This window comes from Artemia sp. Qi Xiang Cuo, chromosome 1, assembly GCF_049724085.1.
Source record: "Artemia sp. Qi Xiang Cuo chromosome 1, ASM4972408v1, whole genome shotgun sequence".
Classification (NCBI taxonomy): domain Eukaryota; kingdom Metazoa; phylum Arthropoda; class Branchiopoda; order Anostraca; family Artemiidae; genus Artemia; species Artemia sp. Qi Xiang Cuo.
In genome coordinates, this window is record NC_142794.1 from 78599543 (window position 1) to 78625903 (window position 26361).

General features: G+C 33.9%; 1 protein-coding gene across 1 annotated transcript in view; it reads left to right on the forward strand.

Annotated features, from left to right (window-relative positions):
• LOC148956753 (uncharacterized) overlaps positions 1-26361 on the forward strand; it is a 142603-nt gene that overhangs the window by 60747 nt on the left and 55495 nt on the right. Inside the window, exon 3 of the mRNA XM_089087217.1 lies at positions 19002-19151. Within this exon, the coding sequence (XP_088943343.1) occupies positions 19002-19151 (150 nt within the window). The remainder of the gene's footprint in view (positions 1-19001; positions 19152-26361) is intronic.

Sequence of the window (26361 nt, forward strand, 5' to 3'; positions counted from 1 at the left end):
ATATCATGAACAAAGTAAAAAAATCTTAATATATCTGATGGAAAGTGTTCAAGATCATATTCAAGATGATAGCAATAGGAAACGAATTATAATTCAAAGGAAAAGTTATAATCTGCATGATTTAATTTATCATATGGTTACAAATCGCGAAGGACTTTTATCATTTTACAATCATCTATATAATTTTTTAAATACATTAAGATTCCCGGAAAGTCTTATTACCAATAAAAAAAGTCAAAAGAAATTAAAAGAACATAGTCCATCACCATCAATAACATTAAAACAAGTCGAAGATGAAGACTTTAAATCTATCTTGAAAAATACTATCACACCTAATAGAAACATTGATGACGCCGGGGGTAGGTAGACAAAAGCGAAGACGTATCAGCGGATTTTACGCTACGTGTTTGCGTTCAAAATGGTTGAAGTTTTGAAACGTGTTTATGAAAGATTCGTGAAGCGGGAATTTTAAGTTCCTCCACCACACTTTCTAAAGTCATTGGTGTTGGCACTGACCAAAAGAGCACAAGAGTGTCTACAGAATAAAGCAAATTACACTCTACATCGACATCAGAGGGTTGGTGGTAATCATTATCGAAAAAATGAAGCCTTTTCCCACTGCATATCATGCAAGCAGATCTCTTAACTCTAGATGAGATTAAAAGGCGTCACAATACACCCTACAAATATATTCTACTTGCAATCAGTGTCTATAGTCGCTATGTATATGCTGTTCCATTGCGGATAAAGAGTATTCTTGAACAAGATTTTTATAGAAAAATTCAAACGGGCCGTGGTAGTGAAATTGTTAATCCACATTTAGAAAAGTTTTATTGAAATATAATACAATGCTCTATCATAGTCACAGTCCAATAAAGGCTGCATTAACCGAAAAACTGATCATGCAAATTACGAAATCATGCAAATTTATAATCAACGACCTCATCAATGATTGTCCAATGTTAACCCTCAGGAAGTTAATGGAGGTGAACATAATACACTTGACACTTTTCTTAAAGAATATGTCAATGAAAAGGTTGTGAAGAAAAAAAATTCAATGTTGGTGATACTATTCGAATTAATAGAAAAACTAATATTTTTGAAAAGGGAAATTATTTATGGTCCACTGAACTTTTTAAAGTTCAAACCCATAACGTATCGTCTACGAGGCACCAAAGATGAAGAGATTCTGGGTGGTTTTTATGACTATGAATTACAAAAAGTTAAAAATAATAGTTAAATCTATCAAATTGAATAGATATTAAAGAGTCGTACACACAAGGGCAAGAAACAGTTGGTTGTTCGTTGGCCAGGATATAACTCTGATTTTGATTCTTGGATAGGTGTTGAAGACGTAAGCAATTCCCAATGATTTCTATGTAACATTCATGCCCAATGTATCCGATCCACTCTAGGATTATTTGAATAGAACAAGTAATTTTTGGACTAAACTCTCTCCCCTATATCAAATTTGAAGGTAGATATGAAGTTACTCTCGTTGATTGTATTATCAAGAATACATATGATGTTCTAAGAAAGGATATCCCTTGTGAGATTAAAATAAGACCTTTTGACTTCGGTGATGATGGTGCGGTGGCATATTTTGACTCTAATGATTACCCTATTGCTACCATACCCTACAGGGAATACAACAATATGCATGAGCTGTGTCGATTTATCAACAAAAAAAGCTGCAAGTAGAAAAAAGGTGGTTTCACTTTCAACTATTCGACAGAACAAAGAACAAGTTATATTACCAATCGATTTCAGAATGAAAGAAATTTTCTCAAAGAGGATTTAAGTTAGGTTCTCAGTTTTAAAAATCGTATAAGTAAAGCAAAAAATTTCAGTGGCAAGGACCATGTTATCTATGCAAACTATGCACCTAGTTTCTCCTCGGACAGTTGTATATTTATCTACAGTTCATTTGTGGAACCGTCGAGAATTTGTAATTCAAATTTCCCCCTTCTACGTGTTCTAGAGAGATAAGGTCTTGAGAACAATGTTCGCCACTACAATATAAGATATCTCCAGTATGTTCACCGTAAACACTTCATTTTTGGAACTTTGCCTGTTAACATTAAGAACTGAACTTGACGATCGGTTAGCTTTAAGGAAGGGTTTGTGTGTCATTACATACAATTTTTAATACGTTGCTTAAGGTAAACAAAAGAAGAATCTCCTTGCTCTGTCCTAACGTTGATAGCTACGTTGCTACTTGGAGACCTCGTCAAATACTTCATGGATTGGACTATTACAAGGGTCGTACTACAATGTCTGGCTATGGGCTTGATAGTTGGTTTGCTAGGCTATTTTGGTCTGCACTACCCCTTGCCATAAAATATATTGTACCTTTGGTCATTTTCGTTTTGTGTGTCATTACGTGTCATTTTCGACCCGTCGCTTGAAATGAACAATTGAAGAATTCCATTTGTCTGTCCTGGCGTTGATTGTTATGTTGGTGCTCTGATTTCTCGCCAAATTGGTCATGGACTGGACTATTACAAGGGGTGTACTACAATGTCTGGCTGTGGTCCTGGTAGTTGGTTTGCTAGGCTATTTTTGTCTGCACTACCCCTTTCCAGAAAATATATTGTACATGTGGTCATTTTTGTTTTGCGTGTCATTACTTGTCATTTTTAACCCGTTGCTTAAGATGAACAATAGAAGAATTCCATTGGTCTGTCCTGACATTGATTGTTATGTTGGTGCTCTGAGTCCTCGTCAAATAGTTCATGGACTAGACTATTACAAGGGCCGTACTACAATGTCTGGCTATGGTCTTGATAGTTCGTTTGCTATACTATTTTGTTCTGCACTATACCTTGCCAGAAATTATATTGTACCTGCTGCATGAACTTTTTCTGCGTCAACACTACAGGACTGGGGCTTGGGTAAAAATTTCAACGAAATACTTAAAGAAAATCTTAAATCTTCAGCAAGAGCTGTTGGTGAACAAATAAAATCTCAGTAAAATGGGAAGGGATTAAAAAGGGTGTGTGATCGTCATTCACTCATCAGTCTCTACCCAGGGGGTAAACGAAAGACATCAACAACGACTTTAAACAAAAAAAAAGAAGAGCAATAGAAGAAAAAGATTGCTAGATCAAAGAAGGATTTCTTCTCTTAAGATGACCTGTCACCCCCTCAAAGAATCACATCCATCAGTCACCTCTTCATTGAATCTATTCAATGCTGAAAATATTGATGTCAGTATCAAGTCTACCATGAACAATTTCATCGTCAACAACCCCTGTCGGGAAATATACACTTTCAAATATTTTTCAATGAAGATCATTTCAGGAAAATTTATTGATTTAAATGTTGTGGGGAAGAGAAATTCTGACAATCAACCTCTAATCGCTACTGACGGTCTAATCTATAAAAACTGTACCTTACTCAACTTGTTCAAACAAATTAATGTATTTATTAATGAAACATTGGTGAGCACTAGCAATAATTTATCAAACTATGCAAGCTATATACAATTTATGTTGATGACTCCAAAGTCAAACAAGGAGTTGAGAGGACAGGTGCTGGATTATGAATATGGATCGAATGTTTATACTGACGGTGAATTAAATGCTGCAGTGACCCAAGAGTATCATTTGGTTGTAAAATTAAATCATGAGATATTTAATATATCACGATGGTTGCCTTCCAATGTTAAGATTGAGTTAAAGATACAACTAACTCCAGCAAGTTTCATTTTGAGAAAAACACTTGTTGCGGCACCTGATGCAAGTGTCAGTATTACGTCAGCAATTCTTCATGTTCGAAAACAACAGGTTATTGGCTCTGTTCCATTGGCAGTGGAAAAACTGAGAGCCAGTGCTAACAATATCAAACTTTTTGTTCCTCATACAGTCACCAATCAACGTCACATGGCCACTGGTTCTCGTAGTTATACCGGTTCGTCATTTATCAATGGAGAAATCCCCTTAAAACTAGCTTCACCCTTTGTGAAGAGTGCTAGTGCCACTGGATCCTGGACCGCATCCCCCCATGATTTTAAAATTTTTAGTCTATCCAACCTTGTGAAAAGTGCATGGAATCCCCTTGTACACTTTATCATTTGATAAAAACTCTTACAGAACTCTGTATAAATTGACTATGCAGTCCATAGGTCAGGATTCACTTCTGTTTGAAAATGGAATAACCAACTCAATGTTTAAAAAAAATCATGGAGTAATTGTTTTGGACTTGTCTGGCACTTAAGATATGAGTATTGTACGAACGGGGAATGTACGTTTAGAGTTTACATTCGCTGACGCTTTGACTGAAAGTATCACGTTAATATCACTGAGTCAGTTTAAAAATTTTTGGGATCTCACTCCTAATGGCAGTGTTCTACTAGACCTCGAACCATGAACGCAAATCGAATAATCAGCTTATTCAATATAGATCCATGCATGTCCAAATACAAATGCTATTGTATACCATCAGACTTCCTTGAAAAAATTCCAAGTGTTAACAATGCCCTAATCATTATTAATAGCAGTCCATCGAGTGTAAAAACTGGTCATTGGCTATACACCTTTCAAAGAGCGAAGAATATAGAATTTTTTTTATCCTTTTGGCCTATCATATAAATTCTATACCCCACACATCAACACCTTTATTGAAAGCTGTGGGAAAACTATTATTCAAAACCAGTAGAGAGTACAGAATTTAACGAATAAAAGCTGTGACTTTCATGCACTATTGTATTTCGTTTTCTGATGTCGTGGCTATACTTTTAACCAGTTTCACAACATTTACATTCACAATCCTTGTCTGAATGACTTCATTGTGGTAAATATACTTTCATACCTCTATAGTATTGATTTCAGTGCCCTACGAATAAATTTTTCTAAAAATGTATGTAAAATTGTTTATTAATATAAATATTGTATATACGTTAAAAATGACATTTTTCTCCTCTTTAGATTTTTTCTTCTACGTATAGATAGCTGTCGAGAACAACTAAAGCTGGTAGATCATCTGAATTCACTATATATTGATCCTGATAAGCTGCAAAGTCAGGGTCACATTTTTACAGTACACTTTAACTTCACTCTTATTATTTCTCTTTGTGAAGTCAATGATACTATTTTCATTCATATTGCATAATTCACGTGTTTCCATTTGCTTATTTGAAGCAATATCACATATAGTGTTTCCAAATGGTGAATCACATTCTTTAACAGCCAAATAAAAATCATTAGGCTTATAATCAGAGTAACCTTTGTCTTCACAACGATGACGTGAAAACCAAATTCTTTTGTTATTCCAACAGTTGAATCGTAGACCTGATTCTTCCTCCCAAAACATTTTAAAGCCACGGCGATACCAGTCTCTTAGAAATAAACTCGAATCTCGTTTAGGATTCTTTCCAATCATACCAGGATAGGTATTCTCCCATTGACCACATTAATCATAGTGACAATTGAAGCATCGGTGTCCTCTTGCGTGAGAGTCACAAATCTCTTCAAGACAGGAATTATAGCCTCTAATTTGTACTGCCTGTCCTCTATGTAATATACACGGGTTGCATAATCTACACTTTTCATCATGCTCATAAATAATTGTACAATTTTCACATGATAACCAGCTTCCCATTGTATGCATGAATAATGGACATGTATAGAACATGTATATATATTTTTTTCCATTGTTGACCCTCTTACCGCCAAAATGAATCTGACATACGATCGATAAATTGAGAGAGGGAGAGAAATAGAGAAAGAGAGAGAGAGAGAGGAGACAGGAGTAATCATGTGACATCATAAGACTTGTTTGAACAGGATCTTACAAATTCTCGATTTATTATTCTCATTAAAAAATCATGGTTTCAAATTTCTAAGGTAGTGTGTTCGAAAGCAAATCCACAAAACCATTTTTCGATTAATATGTCAATAAATTGTATAAATGCGTTTGGACCACGACGTAAAAGTTTCATACAATAGTCTAAAGATGGAGAATCATTTCTCATTGTGTCGTTCAGTATTCTTCGAGAATATATATTCCTTTGAAAAGATAACTCCGGAAAATGATCATCTAGAATCAAACATTTTTCCATAATCACAAGATTCCGTATAATTTTCTCTTTCTCAAACCCAGTCATTTTTTTTCAATCCTGACATTCTCACAACCAACTTCAGACTAACTAAGATTATTTCTATTTCAAGAATATGCTGTAACCTACTATAAAATATATTTTTGATTTAGAAGCATTTTATTATATGTATAATTACAACAATAATAATCACTAAATTACTGGTACAACTTATTCTCCTCAATATATTTTACTATTGTATTTAAAGCAGCTTTAACTCTATTTATATGTACTATATCAAGTTTCGCTGCAAAGCATAACTGCTCCTCCAATTAAAATTTGCTCAATGATATCACATATCTTGCATGCATATCATCCCATTCAAGGCTTGTTCGTGATCATCTTGTAATTTCTACTGCTACGTTTGGTACTCTCGTCTTTGTATCATTGCTGCTACCAGCTCCACTATCAATTTCTAATAGTGTAAACATAGCACTCGTTTTTGCTAATATATATCGTGTCAAATAAATGAGTATAAACAAACTGTTCTGTCTCTGAATTCTATTCTTTTACTAAAATGAATTACAGTGCAAATTAGTCCTTATATTGTATCTGGTTGTTATGGATTGGTTGCTATGGCCTCATAGCTATGGTATCTTACAAGTACTAATTATGAATAAATTATGTGCCATCAGTATCTATTGACATGGTCTACTCCCACAGGCTCTTAGCTCAGTATATCATTATAGCCTGAATTTGTCATCTTCTGGTCATTTTTAGTGTGCATATATGGTGTGCAATCCAATGTATATTCCAAATGTATATTCTAATGTATATTCCGCGTGAATACATGTTATACTACTGATGGACCCGTACGATTTGAAGCTATTCCTGAAACTTTTATTTGCATAGTTTAATTACTTTCTTTAAAACGTTGAAATGTTCATAATTGCTTCAGAGTTCCTCCCTTTATTTGTGTGAGTGAATTTCTACAAAATTTCAGGAGGTAAATTCTTACCCACCTAAGTAGGATCCCTGGACCAATTCAGGTGATTAAACTAAGCACTTTCTTCTATACATTCCATCTTCTGCTCACATATGTCTATGTCTGCCTATTCAGAGCAAATGATATTCCTGATGGCTAGATTAAGTAAAAAAAACATTGTTTTTAACTGAAAGTAGGGAGCGACATTAAAACTTAAAACGAACAGAAATTATTCCGTATATGAAAGGGGCTGTCCCCTCTTCAGCGCATCACTCTTTACGCTAAAGTTTTTTATTATTTTAAATAGTAGAGTTGTGAGAAAGAGTCAAACTTCAGCGTAAAGAGTGAGGCGTTGAGGAGGGGACAACCCCTTTCATATACGGAATAATTATTGTTTGTTTTAAGTTTTAATGTCGCTCTTTACTTCCAGTTGAAAAAACTTGTTTTTTTTTATTTGATTTCTAATTGTTTTTTTTTTTTAATGCTGGGAAATCCAGTGCCCCCCTTCATGGAAATTCTCTTTCTCCATGGAAAGATCCTCTCACGTAACCCCCTTCCCTGACTCTCTCCCCTACCAGAAAAAATATCCTGAAAATTTATGTTTACTTCTCAATACTATATGTAAACAATGGGCAAAGTTCATGACTTGCAGCCCTTCCCCTGGGGACTGCGAGGGATTAGATCGTCCTTAATGACATAGTTATTAGATTTTTCGACTATGCTGAACAAAAGGGTTATCTCAAAATTTTGATCGTGTGACTTTGGGAAAAAATGAGCGTGGGACGGGGCCTAGTTGCCCTCCAATTTGTTGTCACTTAAAAAGGGCACTAGAACTTTTAATTTCCGTTCGAATGAGCCTTCTTGCGACAAACTAGGACCCCTAGGTCGATACTATCACCCCTGAAAATAAACAAATAAACACGCATCCGTGATCTTTCTTCTGGCAAAAAATACAAAATTCCATATTTTTGCAGATAGGAGCTTGAACCTCTACAGTATGGTTATCTGAAACTCTGAAGCTGATGGTGTGATTTTCAATAAGATTCAATGACTTTTAGGGGGTGCTTCCCCTTTTTTTCGAAAATAAGGCAAATTTTTTCAGGCTCGCAGCTTTTGATGGGTAAGACTAAACTTGATGAAACTTAAATATCTAAAATCAGCATTAAAATCTAATTCTTTTGATATATCTATTGGTATCAAAATTCCGTTTTAGAGTTTCGGTTACTATTGAGCCGGGTCGCTCCTTACTTACAGTTCGTTACAGCGAACTATATGATATAGACCCGAAAATAGCGCAAATATAAAAGTTTACGCTGTCACTCTGTTTAAAAAGAGACCCACCGTTAAAAAAATGTACAAAAATTGTAAGGAAAACTATGGAATACTATTTTTATTTAGTCCAGAAACATATCCTTGCGTCTTACGGCTCGAATTTGAGACTCGGTGGCAGTGTTTCTGAAACCGATGGTTCTGTTGATTTTTTTTTTCGTAGTGTAAAATAGCGCAAATAATGCTCTGGCCTTAAAAAGCTTTGGTGGTATTAGTCCTATTCCTGCCTACTCTAATTTCTGTTTGTTTTAAGTTTGACTTGATTATTCGTTGAAGCTTCGGTTTGTATTCATCTATAGCATCATCTCTTATCCTTATATTTTGATTAAATAAAAAAACAATTTTTTTTTTTAACTGAAAGTAAGGAACGATGTTAAAACTTAAAACGAACAGTATTCCGTATATGAAAGGGGCTGCCTCCTCCTCAACGCCTCGCTCTTTGCGCTAAAGTTTTTTATTGCTTTAAAAAATAGAGTTGTGAGAAAGTCAAACGTTAGCGTAAAGAGCGAGGCGTTGAGGAGGGTGCAGCCCCTTTCATATACGGAATAATTTCTGTCCGTTTTAAGTTTTAACGTCGTTCCTTACTTTCAGTTAAAAAAAGATTTTTTTTTTTTATTTAACTTTTGAACGTTTTTGAATTAATGCAGATTTTGGCTCACCGCACATGAATAGTTTAAACAAAATTTGCATATTAATTTTACTTTTATTTGGTTAAATGGCTTTCTCGATACTTGTTTAATTTTATTTACGAACGTTTTTATTAGTAATAAATATACGTACCGTAACTTACGAATTAACTTACATAACTATATTCATATATTTTAATACGTATGTTAGGAGGATCCCCCCTGTTTAATACTTCGCGCTTTAATCTAAATCTTAAATTTTTTTCGAGTTCTTTAAATATTACCACTTAATCACAAAGGCCGTTAATTAGAATAAAAGGCTCTTATGAAAGTACTAAAAAATCTTTGGCTTAAAGAGCGAGGTATTGACTAGGGGATGAACCCAATCATATACCCAATCATATAACCCAATCATATATGTAATGTTTTCTGTCGTTTTAAGTTTTAATGTTGCTCCTTACTTTCAGTTAAAAAACTTGTTTTTTTTTCTATATATAATTTCTTATATTTATTTAAATAATGCTGGGAAGTCCGGCACCCCTTCATAGCAATATCTCTTCTCCCATGAAAACTTCCTTCATGGTAAGATCCTCCCACATAACCCCTGATCCACTCCCCCCCTACTACCAGAAAAAAATCCCCTCCGAAAACGTATGTATACTTCCCAATAACCAATACTAAATGTTAACATTGGGTAAAGTTCATAACCCTCAGCCCTCCCCCTGGGGACTTCGGGGGATTAAGCCATCCTAAAAGACATATTTATCATATTTTCAACCATGCTAAACAAAATGGCTATCTCAAAATTTTGATCGAGTGACTTTGGGAAAAAAATGGCTTACTTTGGAGACCTTGCCAGTCAAGGCAAGGTAATGATAATGAAAAAAAAATATGTACTGTGATTTTTGCCGCAACAAGTTTGTAATAAGAGTTATTTGTTTTTATATGTTCTATATAAATATGTATGTGTGTGTGTGAATTTGTATGTATGTATATATGGTATGTATGCAGATTCCAACTTATAAAGGTGTTTAACTTATAAAAAGTTTTATAAAAGCATTTCTAAAATCCTGATTCGCTTCTCGTGATATTTAAACGACTTCAAACGACTTCACAAATCTTAGAAATATGCATGCAAAACAAAGACGAAATACCTCTTATTACAAACTTGTTGCGGCAAAAATCACAGTTCATGTTTTTTTTTCATTATCATTACCTTGCCTTGCCTGGCAAGGTCTCCAAAGTAAGCCCCTATAACATAGTCTAAAGTGGTGTAGTTTGCTTAACTAACGCAAGTTTGCGTTAATTAAACTTGCTTTTAACGCAGCTTTATCGGATAAACCTATTTGCCCCCCCCCCCAAAAAAAAATAAATAATAATCCTGGATCCGCCATTGTATAACACTGAGGTTTTTTCTGGTGGAGGTAGTAACTCTGTGAATGTTAATTCTGAATTCTTTGCAAAGAAAAAAGTCAAAAAGAATAAGAAAGCTATCATTTTCAAACGTAGCAAATTATCCGCGTCCAAATCTAAATAATTGACTTCAATAATTTTCATATGAGTGCTTTCTGCTAAGACTTTTTTTTTAAAAAACACAAAGAAATGACATTGTTAACTTGTAGCCATTTAACCAACTGTGTGATCATTAGGTGGACCAGTTGGGCCCTGGCCAAGGCTAAGGGGTTAAGCACTAGGCTGGGCTAAACCAAAGAACTAAATCTTGGATGAACGGATCTATGGCCAATCTACGGAAAAAGATGAATATTTCATCAATAATACAAAAGGCGTTCACGGTATTGAAAGTTTTGGTTTGGTTTTTTAGTGTGAAACATGCTCTGATTTTGGACAAACAAACGACTTCACAAATCTTAGAAATATGCATGCAAAACAAAGACGAAATCACAAATCTTCACAGTTTTTCTCCAAGGAAGCTCTGAAAGATGCAAATGATATATGCAAAACAGGATGTGATAGCTAAAGCAGACAGTACAATGACGGATAATACCCTGGTTTTAAGTCCTGTGTTGAACTTTATGCAAAGGCATGCGGAAAAAAGACGAATAAGGATATTGTTATTAAACAGTCAAAGTTTTTCTCCAAGGAAGCTCTGAAAGATGCAAATGATATATGCAAAACAGTGTTCGACAAGGATATTAATCTTGAGTCGTAGGGGTTTGTATTTTTTAGCGATATTTTTGAACTTTTGTCAGAAAGGTTCCCAAATGAAACATATCAGTTTAATCAAATGTGCCTCAGAAATGGGTGGAAAAGTCAAAGGGGAAATTGAACCCCAAGATTTTGTAAAATACCTGTATCGAAAACAACCAAATTTGCCCCCCCCCCTCAGTTTGTAAAAAACATCCTTATGAATCTTCATAAAAAAGAAATGGAGACAAATCCATTTAACACAGTTGGTTAAATGATCACACAGTTGGTTAAATATATGTGGGTTATGCAGTGTACTTATAATGTACACGCTTTTAGGTATCACTATTTTATTGTATATTTTCAATACAACACTTTACGTTTAATGTTTTGATCGGTTTTATTTGATCAAAATTTTGATCGGGTGACTTTGGGAAAAAAATGGCTTACTTTGGAGTAAGCCTCACCTGGCTTACTTTGGAGACCGAAAAAAATTGTTTTGACTGTTACATACAATGAATAAATTATTATGCAATGTAAAATATATTTATTGGTTATAATAAAGATTTCATATGTAATATTTATTATGAAATATTTAGAAACTAAATAATTTAGGTTTTAAAATAATCTGTGGTTTGCATTTGTTCATTAGCAAACTTTTTACGTAAAACTATATAAATTGCCACGAAGTTCCTGTAAATATTTGAAGAATTACTTTGCTCGTTCTGAACAATTTTCTGAAAAATCTGAACAATTTTTGAAGCGCTCTTAAGCTATAAGAGTGCGCCCAACCGCTCTCAACTTTCCCCTTCAAGTACTTTGTATCCTACAATTTCTTATTTTGAAGCAAGAAAGCTTCGAATTTTTAAGAAGAAAAAAAGTTGCGCAGATTTTATTCATGCATTTAATTTTAGATATCGGATAGAGCTTATGGAAAAAATTTTAAATTTTCATTTTTGATCTAAAAAAATGAGTCTGATGTGTCATGTTCATTATAGTTTTTATACTTTTCATATTGCTGTTTATAATAGTGTCTTTATAAGATTGAATTAAAAAAAAAAAAATTATTTTTAGCTGAAAGTAAGGAACGACGTTAAAACTTAAAAAAAAAACAGAAACTATTCCGTATATGAAAGGGGCTGTCTCCTCCTCAACGCCTCGCTCTTTAAGCTAAATTTTTTTATTGTTTAAAAAAGTAGAGTTGTGAGAAAGTAAAACTTTAGCACAACGATTGAGGGGTTGAGAAGGAGACAGCCCCTTTCATATACAGCATAATTTCTGTTCGTTTTAAGTTTTGACGTCGTTCCTTACTTTTAGTTAAAAAAAACTATTTTTTTTAATTTAATTTTTGAACGTTTTTGAATTAATGCAGGTTTCGATTTTGGCTCACCGTACATGAATAATTAAAACAAAATGTGCATAATAATTTTACTTTTAGTTGGTTAAATGGCTTTCTCGAAACTTGTTTAATTTTATTTACGAACGTTTTTATTAGTAATAAATATACGTAACTTACAAATTAACTCAATTAACGAACTTCTATATTCATATATTTTTATATATATGAATATACGTATTTATACGTATATTAGGGGGCTCGCCCCCTAGTCAATACCTCGCTCTTTAAGCTAAAGTTCGAATTTTGTTCCAGTTCTTTAAAAATAAACCTTTAATCATAAAGGTCGTAATTTAGAATAAATAGCTATTATGAAAATAGTAAAAAATCGTTGGCTTAAAGAGCGAGGTATTGACTAGGGAGTGAACCTAATCATATACGTAATATTTTTGTTCGTTTTAAGTTTTGATGTTGCTCCTTACTTTCAGTTGAAAAACTTGTTTTTTATATTTAATTTCTGATCTTTTTTTAAAATAATGCTGGGAAATCCGGCGCCTCCTTCATAGCAATGTCCCTGACCCCGTGAAAACTTGCTTTCATGGAAGGATCCTCCCACATAGCCCTCGACCCCCCCCCCCAACTACCAGAAAAAATCCCCCCTGAAAACTTCTGTATATTTCCCAATAACCAATGCTATATGTTAACATTGGGTAAAGTTCCTAATTTTCAGCCCTCCCCCCGGGGACTTCGGGGGACTAAGTCATCCTAACAGATATAGTTATCACATTTTCGACCATGCTGAACAAAATGGTAATCTCAAAATTTTGATCGGGTGACTTTGGGAAAAAAATGAGCGTGGGAGGGGGCCTAGTTGCCCTACATTTTTTTCACTTAAAAAGGGCACTAGAACTTTTAATTTCAGTTCCAATGAGCTCCCCCGCGATATTCTAGGACCAATGGGTTGATAAGATCACCCCAGGGAAAAAAAAACAAAAAAAAAACAAATAAACACACATCCATGATCTTTCTTCTGGCAAAAATTGCAAAATTCCACGTTTTTGAACATAGGAGCTTGAAACTTCTACAGTAGGGTTTTGTAATACTCTGAATCTGAAGGTGTGATTTTCATTAAGGTGCTATTACTTTTAGGGGGTCTTTCCCCTCTTTTTTCGAAAATCAGCCAAATTTTCTCCGGCGCGTAACTTTTGATGGGTAGGATTAAACTTGATGAAACTTATGTATTTGAAATCAGCATTGAAATCTAATTCTTTGTATGTATCTATTGGTATCAAAATCCCGTTTTCTAGAGTTTCGGTTACCATTGAGCCGGGTCGCTCCTTACTTATAGTTCGTTACCACGAACTGTTTGATGTTGCTACTAATTTCAATCTCTGCTCGTTTTCTGATTTATTTATTCATTGGTAATAACTTCTATTCATTTTATGTTTTTAAATGACTTTATTTATGTCCATCTTAGGACCGGGCTCTATTTCTGCCCAACAGAACAAAGACTGTTCTGTCTCTTTATTTCCATTAAATAATTTTTTTTAACTGAAAGTAAGGAGCGAGATTAAAACTTAAAACGAACAGAAATTATTCCATATATGAAAGGGGCTGTCCTCTCCTCAACGCCTCGCTCTTTACGGTAAAGTTTTTTATTGTTTTAAAAATAGATTTGTGAGAAAGAGTCTAACTTTAGCGTAAAGAGCGAGGCTTTGATGAGGGGAGAGCCCCTTTCATATGCGGAATAGTTTCTGTTCGTTTTAAGTTTAAATGTCGCTCCTTACTTTCAGTTAAAAAACTTTTTTTTTATTCTATTTCTGAACGTTTTTGAATTAATGTGGGTTTTGATATTGGCTCACCGTACATGAAAAAATTAAAATGAAATTTGCATATCAATTTTACCTTTTTTGCTTAAATTGCTTTCTCGAAAGTTGTTTAATTTTAATTAAGAACGTTTTTATTAGTAAGAAATATACGTTAACTTACGAATTAACTTACGTCATGATCATCTATATTCGTATATTTTTAATACGTATATTAGGGGGTTCGCCCCCTAGTCAATACCTCGCTCTTTACGCTAAAGTTCGAATTTTGTTCTAATTCTTTAAAAATGACCCCTTAGTTCCAAAGACCGTTAATTAGAATAAATAGCTCTTATGAAAGTACTGAAAAATCTTTAGCGTAAAGAGCGAGGTATTGACTAAGGGGCAAACCCAATCATACTCGTAATAATTTCTGTTCGTTTAAGTTTTGATATTGCTCCTTACTTTCAGTTGGAAAAACTTGTTTTTTTTAAATATAATTTCTGATCGTATTTTTAAATAATGCTGGGAAATCCGCCCCCCCCCTTAATAGAAATGTCCCTTCCCCCATGAAACATTAATCCATGGGAAGATCCTCCCACGTAATCCTCGCCCCCCCTGCTACCAGGAAAAATCACCCCTGAAAACGTATGTATACGTCCCAATAACCAATACTATATGCAAACATTGGGCAAAGTTCATAATTTGCAGCCCTTACCCTGGGGACTTTGGGGGATTAAGTCATCCTCAAAGACATAGTTATTACATTTTCGACCACTCTGAACAAAATGGCTATCTCAAAATTTTGAGCAGGTGACTTTGGGAGAAAAATGAGCACGGCAGGGGGCCTAGTTGCCCTCATTTTTTTTGGTGACTTTAAAAGGGCACTAGAACTTTTAATTTCCGTTCGAATGAGCCCTCTCGCGACATTCTAGGTTCACTGGGGTCGATACGATCACCCCTGGAAAAAACAACAAAAACAAATAAACACGCATCCGTGATCATTTCTGGCAAAAAAAAAAAAAAATACAAAATTCCACATTTTTGCATTTAGGAGCTTGAAACCTCTATAGACTATAGTAGTGTTCTCTGATACGCTGAATCTGATTTTCATTAAGGTTCTATAACTTTCAGGGGGTGTTTCCCCCTTTTTTCCAAAATCAGGCAAATTTTCTCAGGTGCGTAACTTTTGATGGGTAGGACTAAACTTGATGAAACTTATATATTTGAAATCAGTACTAAAATCTGATTCTTTTGATATAGGCTATCTATTGGTATCAAAATTCCGTTTTTTAGAGTTTCGGTTACTATTGAGCCGGGTTGCTCCTTACTCACAGTTCATTACCCCGAACAGTTTGATGAGGTCATTTTCTTTTCTTGAGAAACCTGTTTTTTGGAAAAACAAAGAAACATTTTTTTTTTTTTTCTTTAAATTAATTTCTGTTCGTTTTCAACTGACCCAGTTATATTAATCGTTATCAATTAGTCATATTATGAATAATGTCTGCAGTATTAGGGGATTATTAATCACAATAATTGAAAATCTTCTTGAATTTTTAGAAAGCATCCAGTAGATTGAGCGCAAAATCTGCTTAAGCTACTAGGCAATACAACTGAAGAAAATGCTAATCAAACCGGAGAACAACTGAAGAAAATGCTAATCAAACCGGATAAATACAGTAAATTTTGAGTAATTGCAGAATACATCTTATGATTTCGCTAATCGACTCTAAAATTACATTCGTCAGGTCAAGCACTTAAAAATATAATAATACTACCCTAAAAAATATCTTTAAACTACTCCAAGTATGCATTCATAGTCTAAGAAAGCACTAGGTAGCTAAAACGTGTCATGAAGGTATTTGAAGTTAGCCTAACAAATTGACCTTTAAAGGTTTTGGTCTGTGATATTGTTTTTTTCGGGGATAGTCGTTCAAATTAAGTATTATTCTCAAATAAAAAAAAAAATATTTAGTTTGAATATCCGTCCACGTTCATTGCGTCTGAGCAGAAAAAAATGACGGGTGTAGTTTGACAAATAGAGCATGTTAAAAGAACGCCAGCTATAAACAATTTGGTTCCAAAAAGTTTTTAAAAAAGAAAGAACTTTTATTCAAATTTAATACATATACACTTACATTTTAATGCTCCAAATAGTTTACTTTACAAAATTATAGATCCAAAAACTTTTTAGTTAAAGAAACTTTTATCGTAGGTAGAGGTAAATTTTTGCAAAATTAATGCATTAATACTTTGTGTTTTAAACTTACTATATTTATAGTAAATATAGTATACTTTGTGTTTTAAACTTACTATATTTATAGTAAATATAGTATACTTTGTGTTTTAAACTTACTATATATTACAAAGTTTCCTAACTATATTTGCAGTTACGAGAAACAAATTATGGCCACAGAAAGTTATTTTAAACCTGAAAGAATCTTTTTTACGAAGTTAGTGTATAAACAAATCATATTTAAAGTTCCAAAAAGTTTCTCTTCAAAATTTGTATCTATAAAAACAAATTTCGGTTTCAAAAAGCCTTTCTTGAAAAACATGAATGAATCTTTTCAAAGTTAGCTTATACACAATATTTATTAATTTCCAAAAAAGTGCCTTTACAAAATATGCAGTTTCAAATAATAAAAATTTGTAGTTACAAAAAAAATATAGTTGGTTCTATTTTTTAAAGGTAGAGTTTTTTATTGAATGTAAAACGATTTTCTATTTTGACGATCAAAACTATTTCTTTCCAAATTGTTCAGTTGCGAAAAACCGTACTTGCAGAAAAGATCGATCTCGGTTATTTTATTAGCATTTAATAGAATAAGAATTTAGGTCATGTAATATATATATACAAGGATAGCATTAATGTGTATCCCGCCTTGACCCTCCCTTCTCACGTTCCTCCAGACATTGTTTTCGGTTTTTATTGTTATTCTCCAACAACCTCTGAAAGTTTCAACTCAATATATCTAGCCATTTTCAAGGTACTTAATTTTGAGTTTACAGACATCTATAACACCTTTAGCACCTATTTTATCAGGGGTAAACGAAAATTTCCAGATTTTTCATCCAGAGCCGTTCACTCATATATACAATGGTCTTATTATGTCACAAGACATAGTTGCTTGGCAACAGGTCTCGAGAGTTCAAATATTGACTCTCTTAACACTAATTGGGAGGGTGTTTTTTGGGTTCAACAAATATGTGTCTCCAATCCACCTACAACTTTTTGCATTATTAGCCCAAATGTAACTTATAATCTCTTCAAGTAGACTAGTGAGGTAAATCAGGTCAATAAAATGTCAAACTCTTGTATCGAGTAATTGTTGTTGTAGGCAAGGCTATTCATACTTCTGATCTTTGGGAGGGGACAACTAGGTTATGCTAAAAAAAAAAAACAGATCTCAGCTAACAATTTTCGAAACACACATCCCTAAAAGCCAAAGCGAAATTGGGTTGAGTTCAAATAGGGGCTATTTTGCATGGGGGTCGAGTTGAATGAGGGTTAAGATAAACAGGCCTTGAGTTGTACGGATTTAGTCAGGTAAATAAGGGTTGAATTAAACGGGGTTTCATTGGAATGAGGTTCAGTAGAATGGGGGTTCAGATATACGTATACCCCTGTGTGCGTTTATGGCGTTTTACAGATATCATCCAATATTAAAAAATTAACAAAACAAAGACAATGCAAGAAAAGTATTTATTTTTTTCTACGTGGCACAATAGAACTGGTTCCGTAGTGGCTTAATCCTCCGGTGTTCTGTCTATGAAATCCCTAATGGAGATGGGACTCTAGAGAATTGAAATTGTATCCGTTTGCTTTGCAAGAAACGCCTCGATATCGAAGAATTCAAAATTATATCGTACCCTACAATAAAACAAAAACGTCTTAGCAAAAGGTTATGTCCTAACGATAAAAGTTGCATAAATAAATGCATTTTACCTGTTATGGCATGTTTGTTGCGTTCCAAATTGAGTACGAAATACACAGTATCCATATGTTACTTTTCGTATTCCCCAGTAGCTATCTCTTACAAAAAAAGGAACGGGATACTCACAACTCATATTTCCATGTATATTCAGACCGCTGATCTCTGTTCATTAGATGGAGGATAGCCTATGCTCAAACACAAAATATAGAAACGTTTATCTAGCATGGTTGCTCAAGAGGGGCACTCTATTAAAGAACCAACTACAATCATAGTAACTAAAAATTTTAAAAGGAATTTATAAAACTAACTGTCTATTAAAACAAGTTTTGTTTAATGTTGATTCAGGAATGGCAACTACTACTTTTTTGTTCTTCTTCTTTTTTTTTTCCTACTACTACTTATCTAAAAATATCGCCCACAAAAATATTCAAGGAGAAAATAAAAATACACCCTTCTCTGAGAAAAGTTGATACTAAATGCGCCAAGATGTATTGCTGGATGTTTGGGGCGACTGGAGTTCAAACGTTTGGTCTAACTAAACATATGCTGTTTTTAACGTATTTTCCGCGGGGATCTTTCACCAAAAATAAAAAAAATAAAATAAACCTGATTGAAAACCTCTCTATTGACTTTGCACCAGAAACGCAGTTATCTCTAATTTATGCATAGGTTATTTTTCGCTATTTACCGAGTCTTTGTCAAACACAAAATATTTTTCAAGGTATTTACCCGAGCACACTCGGGTTTTCACCTGGCTGTCGCGTATTACCATAAAAATATTAACCAAAGGTTTTCTGTAGGATCCTTGTGGTGTAAAATTACTTTTGGAAGGGCCACCAGGATACGGAAAATCAACTCTGGCATTGAAAGTGGCTCTTGACTGGAGTGAGGGAAAACAATATTTAAAGGACTACGAGTTTTTATTCCTAATCCAGCTGGCAGAATTGAAGGTAAGTGGACTATTTGCGTAACTTGGTTGCTTAATTTAATTAAACAGTGATGAATTTTAATGTAATTTTAACTAGCCAAATTACAAAAGCCTACTTGATTCATGGTCACTAAAAACACCATGCAACTGGGGCATAATGCTTCAGACTCTATGGTGAAAGAAATCACAAACAAAATCAAAACTAATATCTGAGAGGGAAGAGTTTTCTTTCAAGATTTTTTTTTTTCCATTTGTAGCCAAAGGTTTTTCCGATCCCAATTTTGAATCTGCACTTTTTATTTCATGATTTTGAAAGGAGTGTAAGTAATTATTATGGAAATAGTGTGCACTTGCTACCTTTCTTTCAAACTGACTTTCTGAGTTTTAATGAAAATAAGACGAGGCAAGTTTTTGATTTTACTGGAATTAGACTTAAAGACGTAAAAATGTTTAGCAAGAAAAGAAAACTTAAATGGTTTCTTTATCGTTGTAGTAGAATAAATTCTACGATTGATTATAATTAAATTTGCAATGTTTGCATAAATCCGAGGAGGTGGGGGGGTAGAACTTGAATTTATTGAGATCTCTAGACTCCCCCGAAAATGTTTTATTTGGAGACTGATGAAACAGGCAATATGTTGTTGTTAATTTATTCCAATCACATCTAAAGTTTTTGCTTGTGTTTGGTTTAAACCATCCCTTACATTTGTTTTAAACTCTTTTGCCTCGATTTGTTTTAATCTAAGTTTAAATTTGAATATTTTAAATAGCATTGGTTGTCAGATAATTTATTATCTATTTTGAAATATGTATACGAAAGCAATGATTATGCCTTAAAACTGAAGTGTTATCTGTTCTCCAAATGCTAAAGACACGAGTAATTCATGACTTTTTTCCAAACTATTTAAAAAAAAAAACCTTCCGAAAAATAAGTTTTTCAAAGAAAAGTAAAGGCCATTTTAAACTTAAGCTCAGCAGATACAAATACCAGTTAAAATTCAAACTCAAAACGACCAGATTTTTTTTTTTTTTTTTTTTTTTATAAACCCGCCTCTTCTCCCCTCGGTGACATAAAAATCTTTTTAACATAATTTCAAAACTTTAATGTCACCTACACTAATTTAAAAACGACATTTATTTTTTAAATTTTTTATTCAAGCAATATTGTTGAAAACACACTGCTACTATAAAGATTTAACATGATCAAAATTTTAACAAGGATTATTAGCCTTCATTATCATTTTCTGTATTTTTATCCTATATTTTCATTTTTTCCCTTTCTTTTTTCCATTTTTTTGCCTTTTTTCCTTTTACCCCTCATCTTCATTTTTCTCCTATTAAAAAATAAATTCAACAAAATTACAAACTTCAACCAAGTACAAACTTCAACCAGAAATTACTATTAAATAATAAATGAAACCCAAAACGAACAGAAATTAAATAAACAATCACAGCAAAAAACATACAAAAAGTAATAATGTAAATGAATAAATAGATCTTAAAGTGAGTAATGCTTATATTGTATATGAAAATCAAGTTTAAAACGAAAAAAAATTGCTATTGAAGTATAAATGAAACTTAAAACGAACAGAAATTAAATAAACAATCAATGCAAACTAACATACAATAGATACTAATGTAAATGAGTGAAACTCATTTTAACTAAGCAGGTGGGCCTTAAGATGAATATTTGAGTCCTGCCTGGAACGAACAAAATCACTGCTGATATAAATCAGGAATTTAGTTCCTTCTCTTAACGTAAAAGTCTGAAACACGCATCGTCGCTTATATTTCGCCAGCATTCGATTTCATTACAAATATTGTCTTCTGAGCGTGACTTTGAATTAAAGCTGCGTAATTATAGTAAAATTTTTAACTGATGAGCTTTCAACAATTAATATCATTATACATCAAATATTCAGTTTAATTTATTAGCTCTTTTTAAAGTTGTTCAAGATTAATATAGTTTCACTAGAAACAAGTGTTTGGATACTGCCTCCTTCCTTAACTGTAAATAAAAACCAAAAGGCCTACTGCGTCATTGGCGGTTAACTAAAAACGAATTATATTACAAATATTTTCTTTTCCAGTTCTTACAGCATTGAAAATAAAAATAAAATTACATTGAAATAAATTCTTAAATGGATGGATCTTTCAACAATTAATATCATTATAAATCAAATATTCAATTTGATGTTGTTCATACTTTCCAAGACTGTTTAAGACTCATATTGTTTTCAGTAAAGCACCAATGCCGCAGTAGGCTTTATACTTTTATAGTGAAAGAAGGAGGTCATACCCAAACTATTGTTTGTAGTAATTTTTGTTCGTTTCAAGCTTGATTTGCATATTTAATTTAAGTTTCACTCGTTTTAAGATTCATTTAGTAATTTACATTAATATCTATTGTATGTTTGTTTGCATTGATTGTTTATTTCATTTCTTTTCGTTGTAAGTTTCATTTATACTTCAATAGGATTTTATTTTATTTTTTTTGAAGCTTGATTTTCATATTCAATTTAAGCATTAATCGCTTTAAGATCTATTTATTCATTTATATTATTACTTGTTGTATGGTTTTTGCTATGATTGTTTATTTTATTTCTGTTCGTTTTGGGTTTCATTTATACTTTAATAGTAATTTCTGGTCGTTTTGAGTTTGAATTTTAACAGGTATTTGTATCTGCTGAGCTCAAGTTTAAAATGGCCTTGACTTTTCTTTGAAAAACCTATTTTTCGGAATGTGTTTTTTTTTAATTAATTTTTGTTCGTTTTTGATTGCAAAAAGTCTCAAGTTCTTTAACAGCCAAATAAAAATCATTAGGCTTATAATCAGAGTAACCTTTGTCTTCACAACGATGACGTGAAAACCAAATTCTTTTGTTATTCCAACAGTTGAATCGTAGACCTGATTCTTCCTCCCAAAACATTTTAAAGCCACGGCAAAAAGTTTCAAGTTTTTAAAAATTCCTTATTTCAAAATAAAACTTTAAAAAAAATCAAATGTTCATCGAAGTTTTAAAACTGGTATCAAAGTAACAATATCAAAATGAAAAAATGGGTTTGTGTCAACCTTGGAGTTTGTATTATCTGATGTTTGAACTATTTTGAAAAAATGGGTATCTCAAAATTTTTATCGGATGGGTTTGGGGAAAAAGGGCGTGGGGGGGGGCTAATAAACCTTCGGTCTCTTTTAACTCTATAAAATTGAACCAGAGCTTTTTATTTTCAATCAAAAGAACCCTCTGAAATTTATAGAATCAGCCCATCCATGAGAACCTTATATATCCGCAGAGTATGACCGTCAATATCTGCCACTGGACCCTTCTAGTCTGTTCTGATCCTGGAGTCTTATTGTTTGATGTCTGAACTATTTTAACGACATGGCCATGCGTAAAGGAGTTTTGTTATATAATCTTTGAAATATCTTGAACAAAATGGCTACCTCAAATTCTTTATCAGATGTATTTGTGGAAAAAGGTCTTGTGGGGGGTTAGTTGCCCTCCGATCACTTTCGACTCTTAAAAAGGGTACTAGAACTCTTGATTTCCAATCGAATGAACCCCCTTTGAAGTTTATACGACGACCCCTTCTATATGAAGTGCCTCTAGGAAAAAAGTAAAGGGAGTGTGGGGGAGGGTAGCTGCCCTCAAATCACTTTTGACTCTTAAAAAGTGAATTACAACTTTCAATTTCCAATGAAATGAGCCCTCTATTAAGTCTATACGAGCATCCCTTCCATAACAACCATATATGCCCCCAGGGCATAACTTAGAACGCTTTCTCCCGGGCCCTGGGGGTTGTATTGACACCGGAGTTTTTCTTATCCGACCTTTGAACTATTTTTAATAAAAGCTCTATCTCAAAATTTCCGTCAGATGGGTTTGCAAAAAGAAGGCGTGGGGGGGGGGGGGTTTTTACACTTAGGTAACTTTTTACTAAAGAAAATTTAGGACGAAATTAAAAATTTCAATCAAATGAGCCGTCTCTGAAGTTTATACAAGTATCCCTTTTATAAGAACCATATATGCCCCAGGGCATAGCTTAAAACGCCTGTCCCCGAGCCCTGGGGGGGGGGGTGTGACGACATCTGAGTTTTGTTATCTGACTTTTGAGCAGTTTGTAACTTAATGACTATCTCAAAATTTTTATTTGACGCATTTGGAGAAAAAGAGGCGTGGGGGGGAGGCTAGGTGCCCTACAATGTCTTTTGACTCCGAAAAAGTGAACTAGAACTTTCAACTTCAAATCAAATGAGCCCTCTTTAAAGTTTATACGAACATCCCTTCCATAAGAACCATAAATGCGCCCAGGGTACAACTTACAACGCCTGCCCCTGGGCCCTGGGGGGTTTTCTCGACACCAGAATTTTTGTTATATGATCTTTGAACTATTTTTAACAAAATAGCTACTGGTATTTCAAAATTTTAATCGGATGCATTTGGGAAAAAAGTGTTTGGGGGGAGCTGGTTACCCTCCAACATCTTTTGACGCTTAAAAAGTATACTAGAATTTTCAATTTCCACTCAAATGAGCCCTCTCTGAAGTTTATACGAGCATTCCTTCCATAAGAACCATATATGCCCCCAGGGCATAACTTATAACCCTTGCCCTGAAGACTGGGGGGGAGTGTCCTGCTCAAAAATATAATTTCCAATACTTTTAACTGCGTTAAAAAAATGGCTATTTCAAAATTTTGATTGGATATGTTTGGGGAAATAGTTGGCGTAGAAGGGGTGTTAGTTGCCTTCCAATCACTTCCGACTATTAAAAAGGGAACTAGCCATTTAAATTTCCAATCAAATGAGCCCTTTCTAAATTTTCTACAACAACGCTTTCTATAAAAACCTGATATGCCCCCAGGACATAACTTACAACCCTTGCCCTGAGGGCTGTGGGGGGGGGGTTGTTATCCTCGAAGACATAGTTTCCTGAATTTTCAACTACGTTGAACAAAATGGCTATCTAAAAATTTTGATTCGATGTGTCTGGGGAAAAGGTGGGCGTGAGAGGGGGGTTAGGTGCCCTCCAATCACTTTCGACCATTAAAAAGGGCACTAGCCCTTTGAATTTCCAACCGAGTGAGTCTTTTTGAAGTTTCTACGACAACGCTTTCTATAAAAAACTTATAAGCCCCCAGGGCATAACTTGCAACCCTTTCCCTGAGGGCTATGGGGAGTGTCCTCCTCAAAAACATAATTTCTATCTGGAAATCAACTACGTTGAACAAAATGGCTATCTCAAAATTTTAATTGGATGTGTTTGGGGAACTGGTGGGCGTGGAAGGGGTGTTAATTGCCTTCCAATCACTTTTGATCCTTTAAACGGGCACTAGAACTCTCGATTTCCTATCGTATGAGCCCCTTTTGAAGTTTCTACGACGATCCCTTCCATATTAAGTGCCTCTGGGGAAAAACAATAAAACATTGGAGCCGTATGGCCTTTACTATAGGCAACGCTATAGCGTTGCCTCTGAAAGGGCTCCTGGCGGTCCTTTGGCTTGATGGTCCTTTTGCCTTTTGTTGTTTCCGTTATTGATCTTACTGTGTATCTTGGATGCTCTATGCGTATTTAATTCAGCCTTTGAGTATCTAATTAATAAATAAATCAGTTTTTTTTTAATGGACTTAAATAAAAAAGTAAAATTTAAAGCGAATAGAAACTATCGCTTCTACGCGAGTGATTCAATTCAAATTATTTAAGCTAGAAACAAGGAATTTCAGTGTTTCATAGAACATAGAATAAAATAAGAACGAAAATTAAGCTATTGAAATCCAAAAACTATTACAAAAATTAAGGAACTGTGCCGTTACGATGGTAAACGTGTGCGAATCGAAGATCCGAGGTGCTCAACGTAGTAAGCAAAGGTACCAAACAGAGATAACTTCTGGCAAATACATTTTTTTGCTCGAGTAGTAACTCCCGTCTTTCGCCCTCGCGAGTAGACCTCGCTTCACTCATGCGATTACCTTTTATGTAAACAAAATTTTTAGTTTTACGCCATATTTCCATTTTTTTTTCTTGTTCTCATTGTTCCAAAACTATTCAGCCTCCATTTCTCAATCATAAAATTTTTCTAAGCAGTTTCTCTGTAATTTTTTCTTCTTTCAAGTTTGGTTACTTTCGGCCGTGTTGCGCTCCTAACTAGTTTACAGGTTAACTAGTACAGTTTTTTTTTAACGTACTTGCCTACAGCAGATTTTAGACTACTTTGTACCAAAGCACCAAAAATGGATGGACCTCACAAAATTTTTGCCTTTGGCATCAATTACAGTCGAAATTCTTAGCATGTATTTTACTTACTACAGGTTATTAGCTGACAAGTGTAAGCCTTTTGTTTTCTTACCAATAACCACAGTTTATATAATTATCCAGTAGGATCATCCCCTATCTCACCCATTTTAAAAACCCGGACCGGGGTGCGAGTGCTCCAGAGAACGTATAAACATAAGCGGCATCAGATCTTTTCACGGGTAGACAAGTCAGACGCGAAACAATCGGAAACAAGTGGAAACCTGCTATTAGGAATAATGCGCTTTGTAACCATATCTCATTGATTGACGCAAACACACTGATCCATAACTGCACGAAGAAGTGGGAGGAGCTTTTTGTTCGCACCGAGAACGAAGACCAGAAACGATCTGCGATAAGCTTACTGGATAATTATATTAACTGTGCCAATAACTATCCACTAGCTGTATTACTGCTTAAAAGTGAAATGGAACAAACATCCCAAATAAAAAAGATTTGGTAAACATTCAGGTGAAACCTTTGCAGAGTTATCATTCCTACATTTTAACATTTCTTTTTGGTCAGAAAATCTGTTTCCTCTTTAAATCAGAGGAATATCAAAATAACAAAATATTGTACAATTATGAATTTCTACACAAAATCTCTTTAAATCTTTATTTTCCTTTTGTATAAGACAAAATTAATGAATGAGAAACTAAAGGAAGAATTCATTGATCATAATGCATATTTAATTTCTTTTTCACGGAAGAACACATGGAGATTCAATGTGGACGCGAATTAGGGCGTGACATATGTTTATTCCTACTTCTTCATGAATTTAACAACTTTAAAGTAAAACAAGATTTTTCAGCTTCTTCTTAAATTTGAAGAGAACCTTGTACTAACATTTGAACTTAAAGGAAAAATAGCAAAATACAATTTTTCAACTGACAGCAAAATGACTTGGTTTAATTATAAAAATAAATGTTTGGGTTCAATGA